The sequence below is a fragment of the Curcuma longa genome, chromosome 4, assembly GCF_044706935.1.
Source record: "Curcuma longa cultivar G26 ecotype Majalengka, Jawa Barat chromosome 4, ITB_CL_G26_1.1, whole genome shotgun sequence".
In the NCBI taxonomy this organism is placed as follows: domain Eukaryota; kingdom Viridiplantae; phylum Streptophyta; class Magnoliopsida; order Zingiberales; family Zingiberaceae; genus Curcuma; species Curcuma longa.
Window position 1 is genome coordinate 5,116,517 of NC_133864.1, and position 14,338 is coordinate 5,130,854.

The 14,338-nt window shown below is 38.1% G+C and overlaps 3 protein-coding genes, 2 non-coding genes and 1 pseudogene across 6 annotated transcripts; 1 reads left to right on the forward strand and 5 right to left on the reverse strand.

The window, feature by feature from the left end:
- Window positions 1-691, reverse strand: part of LOC141826962 (mannitol dehydrogenase-like) — a 5,604-nt pseudogene extending 4,913 nt beyond the window's left edge.
- A 337-nt stretch (window positions 692-1,028) lies between these two features.
- Window positions 1,029-2,301, reverse strand: LOC141828325 (protein FAR-RED IMPAIRED RESPONSE 1-like). Its single transcript, XM_074715736.1, has 2 exons — window positions 1,180-2,301; window positions 1,029-1,105 (listed from the first exon to the last, which is right to left on the reverse strand). Exons 1-2 carry the CDS (start codon window positions 2,299-2,301, stop codon window positions 1,037-1,039), a joined length of 1,191 nt encoding a protein of 396 aa, XP_074571837.1. The 3' UTR covers window positions 1,029-1,036.
- A 2,834-nt stretch (window positions 2,302-5,135) lies between these two features.
- LOC141828324 (receptor-like protein kinase FERONIA) lies at window positions 5,136-8,379 on the forward strand. Its single transcript, XM_074715735.1, is given in 3 exon segments — window positions 5,136-5,246; window positions 5,378-6,622; window positions 6,625-8,379. Coding segments are annotated over 2 exon segments (2,658 nt in total). The 5' UTR covers window positions 5,136-5,246; window positions 5,378-5,568; the 3' UTR covers window positions 8,229-8,379.
- A 987-nt stretch (window positions 8,380-9,366) lies between these two features.
- On the reverse strand, window positions 9,367-14,277 carry LOC141828326 (eukaryotic translation initiation factor 2 subunit beta-like). 2 transcript variants are annotated; one of them, XM_074715739.1, is made up of 10 exons: window positions 14,188-14,277; window positions 13,882-13,959; window positions 13,541-13,646; window positions 13,384-13,439; window positions 13,243-13,291; window positions 12,640-12,737; window positions 11,944-12,089; window positions 11,279-11,421; window positions 10,750-10,835; window positions 9,367-9,653 (listed from the first exon to the last, which is right to left on the reverse strand). In XM_074715739.1, exons 2-10 carry the CDS (start codon window positions 13,915-13,917, stop codon window positions 9,579-9,581), a joined length of 795 nt encoding a protein of 264 aa, XP_074571840.1. In that variant the 5' UTR covers window positions 13,918-13,959; window positions 14,188-14,277; the 3' UTR covers window positions 9,367-9,578. The 2 variants fall into 2 exon arrangements, with proteins under 2 accessions (XP_074571840.1, XP_074571838.1); XM_074715737.1 differs by having other exon boundaries at window positions 13,873-13,959.
- Window positions 9,928-10,012, reverse strand: LOC141828723 (small nucleolar RNA SNORD34). The gene has a single exon (XR_012601814.1). It is a non-coding gene; the product is annotated as a small nucleolar RNA SNORD34 (small nucleolar RNA).
- LOC141828721 (small nucleolar RNA SNORD34) lies at window positions 10,256-10,340 on the reverse strand. The gene has a single exon (XR_012601813.1). It is a non-coding gene; the product is annotated as a small nucleolar RNA SNORD34 (small nucleolar RNA).
- Window positions 14,278-14,338: the final 61 nt, after the last annotated feature.

A 14,338-nucleotide genomic window follows, 5' to 3' on the forward strand; every position in this document is an offset into this window, starting at 1 on the left:
GGAATTTTTTTCGCCTCTATACCTTGCCATTTTTATGGTTTGCTTGTGCAATTGTTTAAACGTGCATATCTGGCAGGAGAATCAAGTTTTTGTCTTGAGTTTGATTTAGTTCAGATTGCCCTTTGCATTTCAAATTTTCTGTTAGCCTTGATTATTCAGGAAAACATTTAATGGAAGTTCGTATAAGGTAGTTGGGTTTAGTTCTAATTTATTCATGATTTTTATTTTTATTAAATCCTCTTATCCGATGCCCTTCACCAAGTGCTATTCAGAAGCCAAGCAGAAGGTTTTATTAGTGGCGTTGGCAGTGGATGCTCTCCTGGAGGATTCCAAATATTGCATTTCAAATCTAAAGGGGTCTGTCAAAAGAATTAAACTCCAAAGAGAAATTTCTCATCTATAATTCCTACCACTAACAATTAGTTCATCAATGCATACATCCAAGATAATTAATCCACTAACCATTTCATCAGTACAACAAACAAGATTACAGTAGTTGCAAACGACTCGCTATTCTGTCTCGTTTTGAACTAATCTTTTCAGCTAGCATTTGAAAATTTTGTCATATACTGCTGGGGGGCCTGGATTCATAACAGTCAGTTAGCATCTACCGGTTGACACATTACAAACAAGAAGAGCGTCGCTTACCATGTAATTGCAGTGATCACCTTTCCAGCAAACCACCTCCCATGAAGTGCGTTCTGTGCTTTCATGGATGAGGTTACATTGTCAAAGCGGAGATATACATACCCAGCACTATTTCTGTTTGACAGGTAAACATCAAAGTTAAGCTCAAAATAATGCTAAATTGATTCTGACAAGGGAGAGGGAGAGTGTCATGTTGGAATGACCAAATTCAATACAAAAGTGTATTTATAAAATGTAAACTAGCAACAGATAGAAAATTCTAACAGCTAGTTTACTAATTAATAGATATTCATTCATTTTACAAAAACACAAAGAACAATCTCAGTTACATAACTTGCATATGAGTTGTGTGATGTTCAAAAACTAATTTTTACCCAAATTCCTTTCACTAGCAAAATCTTGAACATTGCCCAACATTTGATAAATCTTCTTGCTCTTTGCCGCCACCTCTCACATCCTGTTGACAAAAAACTTATGTTTAATATTAACAATTATATCCAAAACATAAAATCAAAGTATAATGAGTTAAACCTTAGCTTGGTTTCTACTCTTTGCCGCCACCTTTTTCACAATTTGCTCAACTTTAGATTGCTTTCTTTTTGTTGGTGGACGTCCACGAGCTCTTACTTTTAGTGGAGTGTGGAACTCCTTGCTCTCTATTCTAGATTCCACATGTATCGTGTTGCTATCATGATCACCATCTATTGAATCAACACTGTTACTATCCATGAGTCTTTGTTTTGCATCTTTCAATATACTCATTAAAATAGAGAAACTCTCATCATTTGTGGACCCAAGATGATGGACTTCTTGTATCAAGGGTTGAAGATTATTATATCTTTGTCTTTCTTCTTCATGAAAATAAGAATCATCATAAATATTGGTGATGCCTTGATACCGTCGTTTAATGTCTTTGCGCCATCGTTCTAAAATATACTTTTCTGGAACTCTAGTGGCATTTGTTTTGATAAGAACAGAAAGCATGTGTCTACATAAAATTCCTCGAAACTCAAATAGACGGCACAAACATTTCAGCTCACAGTCCACCTCATTATATTGTACTAACAATGGAATATTTTTTGGAGTTTCTCCCTCTTTTCCCAATACAATTTCCACCACTTCATATAAGATAATTGACCCTTCTTGCTTCACAAAGGAAGTGTTACAAAACATCAAACTCCTAATTTCATCCTGAAATAACTTGAATATCTTATTAGTATAAACACTTTGAAATTGCTTTTCAATTGGATGACCACTAATGACCGGAATAATTGAGTTGAAAGATGCAAAATCAGAATTATTTTCCTTTTCAATCTTGCTTTTCAAAGCGTTGTCATACTGTTCAACAAACTGCTTCAAAGTTGTTTTTGAATGAACATAACCATCAAAAAAGGCATTCATACTCTCACTTCTTTGACTTGTTGACATTCCTGCCCAAAATTTATCTTTCACATACACAGGCATCCACTTATGACGACAACTCCATAAAGAACTCAACCAATCATTGTTCTCCAAATTAAAATCTTGAATCAGTTTTTTCCAATTGCTATCACATTCTTCAAAAGATAAAGAATTATAAACAATATTTTTCAGATTTTTCTTTATCAACTTATAGTTGACATGACTACCAAACTTGGCTGGAATTTTTTTCATTATATGCCAAAGACATAAGCGATGATGAGAGTCTGGAAATACCTCAAGAATTGCAATTTCCATGGCTTTGCACTGATCCGTAATAATACCTCGGGGAGCTCGTCCTCTCATGCATGTCAACCATGATTTAAATAACCAAATGAATGTTTCAGAGTCTTCACTGGATATCAAGCCACAACCAAGTAACACAGATTCACCATGATGATTTACTCCAACAAATGGAGCAAACGACATATCATAACTATTGGTGAGATATGTAGTATCAAATGTAATGACATCAGAAAAATACTCATATGAAGCCCTACATCTAGCATCAGCCCAAAATATATTTCTTATACGACAATCTTCATCTACATCGATCGTATAAAAGAAATCTGAATTTCTACTTTGCATACGACAAAAGTAATTATTTAAGGCTTTTGCATCACCATCCCCGAGTCATAATCTGCGTGCTTCAACTACATAATTTCTGCACTTTCTCTCATCATATGATAAATTTTCATAGCCACCTGCTTCAGCAACAAATGATTGAAAACTCTTACTCAATGTTATTCCCGCTTGATCATTCAACTCTAATTTCCTCTTAGTTTGGGAATCTAACACTTTGTTGCATCTAAAATGTCTCGACTTCCTTGAACTTAATGGATGATTGTGTTCAAGGTGAATACTATTAATGAGAAATAACCCATCATCTTGGACTTTAATATTTATGCGTGTTTTGCAATCCGTTTTGCTACAAGGTCTAGGATAAAAAGAACTTTTACCTTTGTAAACACTTTTACCATTTTTAGAACATCCATATGAAATGTACTTCTGCTGACCATCATCCCCTTTTTTAGAGTACATTTTTGAAATACCAAAACCAAGACCTTGGGCATACTTTTTATAAAAATCACGAGCTTCCTCCTCAGATGGAAAATGCATCCCAACTTGTGGAAGAATAGCGGTGTCACACTGCTGCTACATATGACTTATTCAAGCCACGGGCTAGTAGGAAGCCATGGGTAGAGGTTATATATCATGTCAAAGTATCAATTCATCATGTGACTTCTTGCAAATGGCAGAACACACACCAAATACAAATTGGTGTATGAAAACCGCAAGACATGCTCCTTGTGCCAACAAGAGGGTGAGACGGCATACCACATTTTCTTCACTTGCTTGGCCATTAAACATTTATGGGTAAAGGTCTAACAATGGATGCACATGAGTGATAGATTTTTGACAGTGGTAGTTATGTTGAACCTCTTCCAACACAGGTTCAATGGGAGTAACATGCTCAACAAAGTCAGGCATTTGGGTATCACATGTATAATCTATTTGATTTGGCAAAGCCACAATCGATGTCAATATGAGGGCATGGTTCTTAGGATTGAGGGAATGTTTATGAAGATCCAAACATATATCTTTAGATTCTTGAGTGCTTCCCATGTCATGACTTATGGTCATGAAATTCTTTTAATATAATTTATTTTTATCCAAAACATTGTCTTTCATTTTTACATCGGACACAGATCGAATCGTAGGATTGATAGTTGCGGAATGCCCTCCCACTTAAGGGCCTATTTAGTATATGATCTATCTGCTTGTGTCTCATTGTGGAACCGACGATACTAGACTATTTGAGACGAATGAAATTACTTTTTTATCGCATTATATATCTTTCATTTTCAATTTAAATCGATTTAGCTGTATATTGTAATTCTAGATGAAATTATTCTAAATTCACAAGCAAGAACTCATACATTTCCCGTATCCACTAGATTCATTATATACTTTCTTTCTCTAATGTATATTAGTTTAAATTCATATAGTAGGTTTGTTCAAAGCTGCTACACGAATCTAAACTGATCTAAAATCATTAAAAAACACACCTCTATGCATTTTTTAGACCGTCGAGACATATTTTCCTTTTATAATTTATACCATTTTAGGTTCATGTAACAGTTTGTTCAAACTAATTACTTGTATTTAAATCGCTATAAATTTATAAACAAACACTCCTATACCTTTCTTGACCCATTTATATTTGATACTCCTAAAATGATCTAGGATTATAGAAGATAGGCTTGTCGAGTAGGGCCTAGGAAGAAAGAGATTGGGCTCGATATGTAGGCTGAGGAAAAAGTTAAGCTCGAGAAATCTAACATATTTAGACCTTGGACTCAGAATGGAAGGTGCTCGGGAGTCGAACTAGAAACCAAGATATTCAATTTTAGATGATCTATCTGATTCCACAAAAAAATTTTCACTGAGTATAAAGGTAAATTCAGATGCGTGCAACTCTTTATCCAATAATCAACCTTTTAAAATTTTCATCTTATTAAAAATATACTACGATGTATCATAGTTGAGATTTGAATCGTGAACATGATAAACCACTAATTAACTTACAGCTATACTATTGCCAAAGGCAACATTAAGACAGCTAAATTATTACAAATTTAAAATAAAGAGCATCGAATATCATGTTAATAAGTCCCCAATTTCAAATTCTTTTTCTTTTTTTTTTTTTTTTCTTTTTGGTAAAATTTAGAAAACCGAAATAATCGCCGTCAAGAGCGTCATTAAGCGGAGACTTTAACACTTCCACCTATAAGTCGTCGTCGACTCGCGCAGAAGACTATTAAATCAATATCTTCGTGCTGCCCACGTTGCGCGGGCCCCGCCGCCATCACCACCACCACCCACCGCCCTGCGTCCATCCGGCGGCTGCGATCGCACCCCCGCATCTCGCGCCCCGCGATCGCGCCGTTCATCAGCTGGCACACAGCTGGCACCGCAACGCGGTTGCGTTCGAAGGGAAGAGCTGCCACGCGTTTTGAAGGCGGAGGGACAGTGATCGAAGAGCTGGAAGCCAAAAAGGCGCAGCGATCGAAAGCTTCAGGAGGAGCTGTTTTCGTTCCGCGCTTCACTGAGTCTTCCCCTCGCGGATCGCATTGGAGGTATTCCCTTCCTCTTTCCTCTTCTCGCTTCGTCGGTTTTGATTCGGTTTTGCTGCGTTTTTTAGATCTGGTGCTGTTGTTTTTCTTGATGATTTTGAGCTGAAATTCGCCATTTCTGGATGAACTCGCAGGATTTTGCAGAGATGTTACTGTTTCTCTGATCGTTCTGTTGAGAGTGCGAGTGCTTGAGTGAAATCCCTAGGGTTTCTTGCAAGATCCCCTTTTTGTTGCTGTAGCTAGGGTTTGTTTCTTCCTAGATCGGAGTTCCTTCTTGTCGAAAATCTGGTCTTCCTCAGTGGAAACCAAAACCTCATCTTCTCACATGAGGAACCATTGCAGATGGCCTTCGGCCTTTCTCCTTGCTTCCTTCCTCTTCCTCTTGCTCGTCGCGGCGGCGCCGGTCTTTGTCGCCGCTGATAACTCCACGTACGTCCCCAGGGATTACATCCTCCTGAACTGTGGCTCCTCTGAGCGGGCCAATGACTCAGATTCCCGGGTTTGGGAGGGGGACACCGGATCAAAGTATGCACCTTCCCTAAATGCCGGCGGCCTCACGGCGTCCGGGCTAGACTCCTCGGTCCCGGAAGTACCTTTCATGACGGCCAGGACCTTCACTTCCCCATTCACTTACTCCTTCCCTGTTGGCCCTGGCCGCAAGTTCATCCGCCTCTACTTCTACCCTTCCAATTACTCCAGCCACGCCCCGTCCGACGCCTTCTTCGACGTCACCTGCAACGACCACACCCTTCTCAGCAATTTTAGCGCCTTCCTGACTGTCAATTCTCTTAATTATGTCTACCTCACACGTGAATACTCGGTTAATACCTCTACCGACGGATTGAACCTCACCTTCACCCCATCAAACTCTCATCCACATTCCTTTGCTTTCATCAATGGTATTGAGATTGTGTCAATCCCTGATATCTTCACATTAGGAAGTCCTCAGCTTGTCATAGGTGGAGATCCTTTGCCATACACTGTAGATCCAGACATGGCAGTGGAGACCATGTATCGGCTCAATGTCGGCGGGCAATCTCTTTCCCCTATCCAGGATTCAGGCTTGTATCGCTCTTGGACTGATGATTCAGAATACATTTTTGGGGCTGCTTTCGGGGTAACTTACTCCAATGATCCCAATGTCACAATTACTTACACCACTGGTGTCCCGAGCTACACTGCGCCATTGGATGTTTACTCAACTGCACGATCGATGGGGCCCGATGCACAGGTCAATCTGAACTACAACCTCACATGGATTGTTACGGTCGATGCTGGCTTCTATTATCTTGTAAGGTTCCATTTCTGTGAGATACAGTATCCGATGACAAAGCAAAATCAGAGAGTATTTGATATCTATGTTAGCAACCAGACTGTTCAGAAAGAGCTGATGTAATTGCATGGAGCAATGGAATAGGTAAGCCCGTCTTCAAGGACTATGTTGTTGTAACATCAGGAAGTGGACAGATAGATATGTGGATTGCACTCCATCCAAATGTTAGAGATAAACCGGAATACTATGATGCGATCTTGAATGGACTTGAGGTCTTTAAGATTCAAGACAGTAATGCTAGTCTTGCAGGACTTAATCCACTGCCGAGGCCCGAACCGCAGGTGGATGCTAACAGGATTTATAGGCAGTCCACAGGCCACAAGAGTAGAGCTGCAGCAATTGCCGGTGGAGTGGTTGGAGGGTTTGCTTTGTTGATTGTCGGTTTTTGCCTTGTGGGGTTCTACAGGCGCCGCAAGGTGGGAGGAAAGGATGCAGTTAGCAGCGATGGGCCTTCCGGTTGGCTTCCTCTCTCACTGTATGGAAATTCTCATTCTGCTACATCAGCCAAAACAAATGCCACTGGCAGTTATGCCTCATCGCTCCCTACCAACCTATGCCGCCACTTTTCATTCGTGGAGATAAAGGCTGCAACGAAAGGTTTTGATGAATCCCTCCTCCTTGGGGTTGGTGGATTCGGAAAGGTCTACCGTGGGGTGATAGATGGTGGGACAATGGTTGCTATAAAGCGTGGTAATCCAATGTCCGAGCAAGGTGTTCATGAGTTCCAGACTGAGATTGAGATGCTCTCAAAGCTCCGCCATCGGCATCTTGTCTCCTTGATTGGTTATTGCGAAGAGAACTGTGAGATGATCCTCGTTTATGATTATATGGCTCATGGCACATTGCGAGAGCACCTATACAAGACTCAAAAGCCACCCCTCACCTGGAGGCAGCGACTTGAGATTTGCATTGGAGCTGCCCGTGGACTGCACTATCTCCATACGGGCGCGAAGTATACCATCATTCACCGAGATGTGAAGACCACAAACATACTGCTAGATGAGAAATGGGTTGCTAAGGTTTCCGATTTTGGTCTTTCCAAGACTGGTCCTACATTGGATCACACCCATGTCAGCACAGTTGTGAAGGGTAGTTTTGGATATCTTGACCCAGAGTACTTTAGGAGGCAGCAACTCACCGAGAAATCTGATGTTTACTCATTCGGGGTTGTATTGTTTGAGGTTCTTTGTGCTAGACCGGCTCTTAATCCAACACTTCCGAAGGAACAAGTGAGTTTGGCTGAGTGGTCAGTGCACTGCCAGAAGAAGGGAATTCTTGATCAGATAATTGATCCTTTCCTGAAGGGCAAGATCGCTCCTCAGTGTCTCAAGAAGTTTGCAGAGACTGCCGAGAAGTGTGTGGCTGATGTCGGAACGGAACGACCATCCATGGGCGATGTGCTCTGGAACCTTGAATTTGCCCTCCAGCTGCAGGAGAGTGCTGAGGAAAGTGGCATTATCAGTGCTGGCATGTCTGATGAAACTCTGATGATCAGGAAGAAAGAAGTTGATGATCCATCCGTGGAACCGAGTATCACAACAACATCAACCACCTCGATAAGTATCGGAGGGCAGAGTCTAGCGAGCGAGGACTCCGATGGCCTGACTCCTAGTGCTATATTCTCGCAGATCATGAACCCAAAGGGAAGGTAAGCGCAGCGGTGCTTTAGTGCTTCAATCTTCAACATGGAACCTAGCTCGTTCATTCGTTTTGATATTCATCTCTATAAAGTGTATTTGTTAAGTTTGCATTGTAATCGTATTCGATATCGAATTTTTAAGTAACACGTTGAACTTGAGTGTATCTTGTATTGTGTACTTTTAAGAATATAATGGTTGTGTATCGACAAAATAAAAGGTGGTAGTCTTGTTACTAGAACTAGAATGATCTGATTTTAAAAATATTGGCTTGATCTTTGCCTCTTGATTTCTATTGAAATGGTGGATTTGGTTTTCTAAATGTTCAATGCAAAAACTTCAAAGAAAACTTGGCCTCTTGTAGCCACTTTAAGCTTTTGATTGTTTGTGCCAAGGTTTTCCGTTATATTCGACTCTTGATGTGCATCTACTCTTGTGTGAGTCTACTCTTCATGAACTCGACCTCATTGCTTTGCTTATCATGTTCTAGCCGCATTGCTCAATGGCAGTATCATGCTGTTCAACCATGCCACTTCTATCATTGTTGTCAATATGCTATTGACATCGACATACGCGCTCGACCTTCTTTAAAAGCCTTCTCCAAACATAACATATTCTTCTGCATAAGGTAAAATATACTATCCCAGCAATCACAATATTTCGAATTAAAATCAAAGACAAATTAATCAAAAAACAAATCAAATCTTCAAATTTTTTAAACTAAATTAATCGAAATCAAATTAAATCAAATTTTAAAAAAAATTAAATCAATAAAATATCAAATTAATTTAATTTTCAATCAAATTAACTAAAATAATTAATTTTTTTAAAATATTATAACAAATTTATCAATTAGAAATTTATAAATTTTATTTTTTTTATTTTAATGAATTGAATTCAATTTAATGAAATAAAAATTTTAAAATCAAAACCAATTTTTTTAAACAAATTAAAATTTTAAAATAACCAAATCAAAATTTTAAATTCGGATTCATTCAATTTAACTGAATTTTTGTTCATCCTTAAACACACTAACCTTGATCTTCTTTGTGAAGATCCCTGAAATCCAATAGTTCTAATAAACTGTATGGCTGCGGGAAATAGGTTTATGAGCAATTTACAGAGCATAAAGGCTCAGATGCACTAAAATGCATTCTCAAATAAATTTTTTGGAACTTTGATAATTTTAACAAAGCTAGCAAATCCAACCACTTTTATGTTAGGACACAGATAAATACCTGATCATACTGTTGAATGGATGCTAAATAGGCACATAATTGACTGTATAAATGAAATATTGAGATTGTGAGACGCTATTTCTTTTTGGGTCTAGAAAAGCAAGAAACAAACAGGCGAATGCTCAGCTCAAGTGCCTTTGCGGCGTTTCACAAGTGCAACAAAACCGGCCTTGATAGGAGCGACTGAACGCGAAGAGCCACACTGCATGAGATGAGCAAATTCGTAATGCAAAAAGAAAACCAATGAGTAGAAGAAACAAAAGCAAGTTCTATAACAGGGAGATTAAAATTGCAGCGCAATTTCTGGGAAAATGAAGGCTAACTGAAAGCATGAGGTGAGGTTTTATACAGACTGAATCAGCATATCGTTTGTATGTTCTAGCGATGCTTGATTTTGTGAGAGGTAAAACAAAAGAAAATATGAAAAGTACAAATGCTCTGCTCTTTAGAACTACTGTACATGCTTTAACACTTCATAAAGCCTCAGAACAACGTATTCTTTTATCATACAGCAATCAAGCAATGTAGGCAAATATAAATCGTCGATCATCATGGGCCTTTTGATGAATTCAAACGATGAAATGTAGCATTACGCAAATGCAGAACACCATATCAAGAATGAAGAATAGACAGCTTAAAAGAATGAATGCTGATCGCTTGAAGTGCAAAATTTATGGAGTCTGCACCACATATTTATGAACATGAAGGAAGTGTCAACGATGACAAAGGACGAATCTAAATATTGTTTACTGTTTTACATCAAGTAAAATCCAATCTGCTTATATTTTAAATTTTAATCCTTCCAAAAGCCTCAGAACAACTCGATATTTTTATCATACAGCTAATCAAGCAATGTAGGCAAAATATTAGTTGGTCATCATTGGCCCTTTGACAAATATAAACAAAAGATACAGTCCACAAATAAAGGAATGAGGGGAACAATATTCCATTATCATTTTTGGAAAGGTGCAGTCTCAACTAACTGAACACAAAAAGAATATCCAGTGTAATTTTCTAGAGTCTGCACCAGCATTTCAATTAAATATACACCTGCTGGGTGACAAAACTAGATATGAAGATATTAGGTGTTATATTTGTCATAAAAAATCCATTCACAACATGTTTTATCAGAACACCATGTTTTTTATCATACAACTAATCATGAAATGTAGGCAAAAGTATGTTAGTTGATCATCATAGACCTTATAGAACAAGATAGTAGTAGGAACCATCCACAAACAGGATCTAAGTAAAACAATCAATTAACTAAGACATGTGCAATCAGTTTAAGTGCTCACCTGTTCACAGCGAAGAAAGAACAATCGGTTCTCCTTTGAAAGTATAGTATCAGGACTTTTGCAGCCATTGCATATGACGTACTCATCTGAACAAAAAGAATGATAATTACTGGTCAAATCAGAAAGAAACAATACATATGACACGCTTAAGTGGGCAGATGAGTATGGGCGAATGGCCAGGAGGGAGATCCTGTTTTCTTTCCCTTTCCCTTCACTACCCCCCATCCCTATCCTATACATCCACCAGACTGTTAAAGTACGCTATTAACTGGCTACATGTGAAGGTGAAATCCAGCAGCAGGCTACAATGTGTTATGATGAGCTGAGTTACACACCAAAGTTTTAAATGAAGCAGTGCTTTGATTTGTGTTGCCAGTTCAATTGAGAAAATATTCTAATGATCAAAATATACCCAAAGTTCAAACAGAAGTAGACAGCAGAAACCAGTAATGATATGCAGTAAACAGACCACCCATAATGACAGTCGATGGATCAGAAATTAAAATTCAAAATTCTCATAAAAGCTTACTGATGTATCTTCTAAGGATGCCCTCAAAATTTTTAGGGGCAAATCTACCCTTAATAACCAGTCTCTGTTGTCCATCAAGTGATCCATTTGTTCCCATTTCAGCAAGTAAAAAATTCATAACATGCTCTGGTTGTCTATGCATCCTGGAGAACACAGATATTTTTAGAACAATGCAAGTTTGCCATCATCAAAACGAGAAAACAAGAGAAAAGATACTATGAAAATTTCCTGTGAGAGATTTATGGTAACACAAACAAAAGAAATAGGCTATGGCTGGAGATATAGCAGATGAAGTTTACAATTTAAGACTAACCAAGGAAATGATTTTCATATTAACAGCAACTTGATTTTCAAGTTGCATAAAAGAGATAGGGACATGGCAAAAGTAACCAAAAAACACAAAAGTGAACATGCCAAGTTTACATCAGGAACGAGGAAAATTAATGTGGAAAACAGGCCTAATATCATCTTACATATTGACCATTCCAACACAAGAAACCAGCAAAGCTTAACCTAATACAACAGCATTATTGCTTGACAAGATTTAAAATTGTACACCAAAAAGGGGTATCCACAATGACATATAAGAAACAGCATGAATGTGCTAACTATTAGAAAGACTGTGATGTAAGAGAACATCCAAACATAAAAGAAAGTAGTCATACGTTTTGCAAAGATCCATAAAGTTCACAAAAACTGTCTTCTTGGTTCCTTCTCTAAGAACTTGTGGAGGCCTCATCACAGTTCTACGCCTATCTCCAGCAAGATCAGGGTTATTCTCACGCAATATATTAAATACTCGACCCAGAAGCTGCATTGTCATATGTAAATATCATGAGTTCAAACAACAATCTGAGAACTACGATTCTTTTCAAAGGAAAAAGAGGCCGACAACCATGGAACTGTAGCAAAGAGGCCTCAGTAAATTAAACTTCCAACATAGCATAGTAACTACATTGGTGCAAAACATTTGACAAGGTGCATCTTTTAAGTGGCACTACAGTCTACAGATCACACAAATAAAGGCAGAATCTGAGTTTGGTTGGTCCTATGAAAGGGGGTACAATGATTGTAACCAAAGAAAACATCGACATAGATGGTCGCAGAAGTGTACAGTGTAATTACTTATTCCATCGATCTCTCCCTCCCTCCAAAAAACACAAATTCATCACTTTTAGTTGATTAACTCCAATGTAGCACTCTAATAATAAAAAAGGAAAACAAACCTGTAAAACAATCCCCACCCAAAGAATTTTCTGGAACATGTACTTCAAAAGGACAGCTACTTTAAAACTTAAACAAAGTCATGTTTCAAGAACATCTTCAACAGAATAAAAATATGGAAAATAAGTTGACGACACCTCTTCATACTTATAATCACGATCAGTTCCTTCCCAAGGATATCGACTAACACCAAGGACAATGCCTTCTCCTTCCTCATCCTCCCCAACTTGATCACCTGATGATCAATTACATTGTTATCTAGTATCCAATTCATCAAAAACATTTTCTTGAATTTCTAATGGTAAAAGTGAATGTTGCATATGCTTCACTATGCATAGTTCAGAAACATCACTAGACGACTTATCCTAAGGTGCTCCTAGTTAATGTAAATAGATGAAGGGCACCCTAATTATTTTAAAATTAGCCAGAAACAACTTTTTATTTAAATATTTACTTTTGCATGAATGACCCTAGACAAGAGTTGCAAGACTCGATATAAAGTGAATGACAATGTAGTTAAACTGAAAAAAGAGTAAGTTGAGTTTAAAAGCTCTGTGCATTGCAAATTGACACTCAATACCATGGATAACTGAGTAATTATGTTTTAAGAGCATGAATATTTTAGTTTACTGGAAATGCATATTCATTATTCAGAATGTATCCATTATTTGAATTTTTCAGAACACAAATTAAATTATCCCATACAAATCAGAATAAGACTTTATGCAAATAGATCTTACTAGTTTGGTCTTGGTCTCCATTTTCATCATTCAGGAAGTTGGTTTCAACCTGTCAACAAGTAAATAAAAGAATGATATATTTTAGGAAAAAAGTAGTTGTAGCAAATTTGACACAGATCAGGGTAGAGCTTTCCTACTGACAGGTTTCTTCTTCTTTTTCTTCAAGCCAACTAAACTTGGTTCATTTGTTTCAGTAACTGCACCAAGGAAATACTTTTATTTTTAAAACTCCATATAAGATTTACCAACAAGGAAGAATAAGATTTAAAGAGTAGAGAGTTTTCAACAATAATCATACCAGTTAGATTTTCTGTTTTCTCAGTTAATTTGTCTACCACTTCAACAAGATCCTGAACCACAGGTTTCTTCTTTTTCTTCTTCTTAGTTGGATCAAAGGGCAAAATCTACATCCATTGTTTCCAAAAAAAAAAGAAAATAATTAACAGAAAATCAAAAAAGAAAAGAAGAAGAAGAATGAAACAACATTGCTGCGGAGAAGGGCAAACTTGAAGGCAGACCAAAGTTGTAAAATTAATTATAACTATACATCATAACGATCCTACCAAAGGAGCAAAGCGACCAACAATTTAAGAACAAGAACTAGCCAGGGAAAACCCAGCAATCGAATACCTCAGGTACCTCTTCCTTCAGCTCTGTAGGATCCTCGCCCGTCATATTGTTCTCGACTTCAAATGCCCAAATCTGAATCTGAAGAAACTGTAAACAGCAATCCAATTAGAGCCAAAAACAACAGCCGGAGAAACGAACCATCAAATCGAAGCTCTGATACCAAACGTAAACAGAAAACGAAACACATAAGGCTACCAGGAACAGATCTCGAACAAGACCAGCCACACACCACATCCCATTTCCCCCCAAACTAAAGCGTGCTACATCTCCGTCGAATCGAATAAAACGAAATCATCGACTAGAAATCTCAAGTACCTGGGAACCACTCCCGATCCAAACCAGTATCCCGTAATCGCCAACGAGCTAGACCGCGGCAAAGGCAGCAACCAGAGCTCGTTAGTCTCCCTCCCTTGCACGCTAGTATGGCTTCAGCTTACTGGCTATTTATAGTTAGGTTGACGATCAG

Excerpts from the sequence above, each read along its gene's own strand:
- LOC141828325 (XM_074715736.1), bottom strand. The coding sequence starts at position 2,301 with ATGAAAAAAATTCCAGCCAAGTTTGGTAGTCATGTCAACTATAAGTTG. Across the intron at positions 1,106-1,179 it reads AGAGTAGAAACCAAGCTAAG|GATGTGAGAGGTGGCGGCAA; the intron begins GTTTAACTCATT and ends TTTTGTCAACAG.
- LOC141828326 (XM_074715737.1), bottom strand. The coding sequence starts at position 13,917 with ATGACGGGCGAGGATCCTACAGAGCTGAAGGAAGAGGTACCTGAG. Across the intron at positions 10,836-11,278 it reads CATCCTTAGAAGATACATCA|ATGAGTACGTCATATGCAAT; the intron begins GTAAGCTTTTAT and ends CTTTTTGTTCAG. Across the intron at positions 9,654-10,749 it reads TCTTTCTTCGCTGTGAACAG|TGTGGCTCTTCGCGTTCAGT; the intron begins GTGAGCACTTAA and ends CATCTCATGCAG.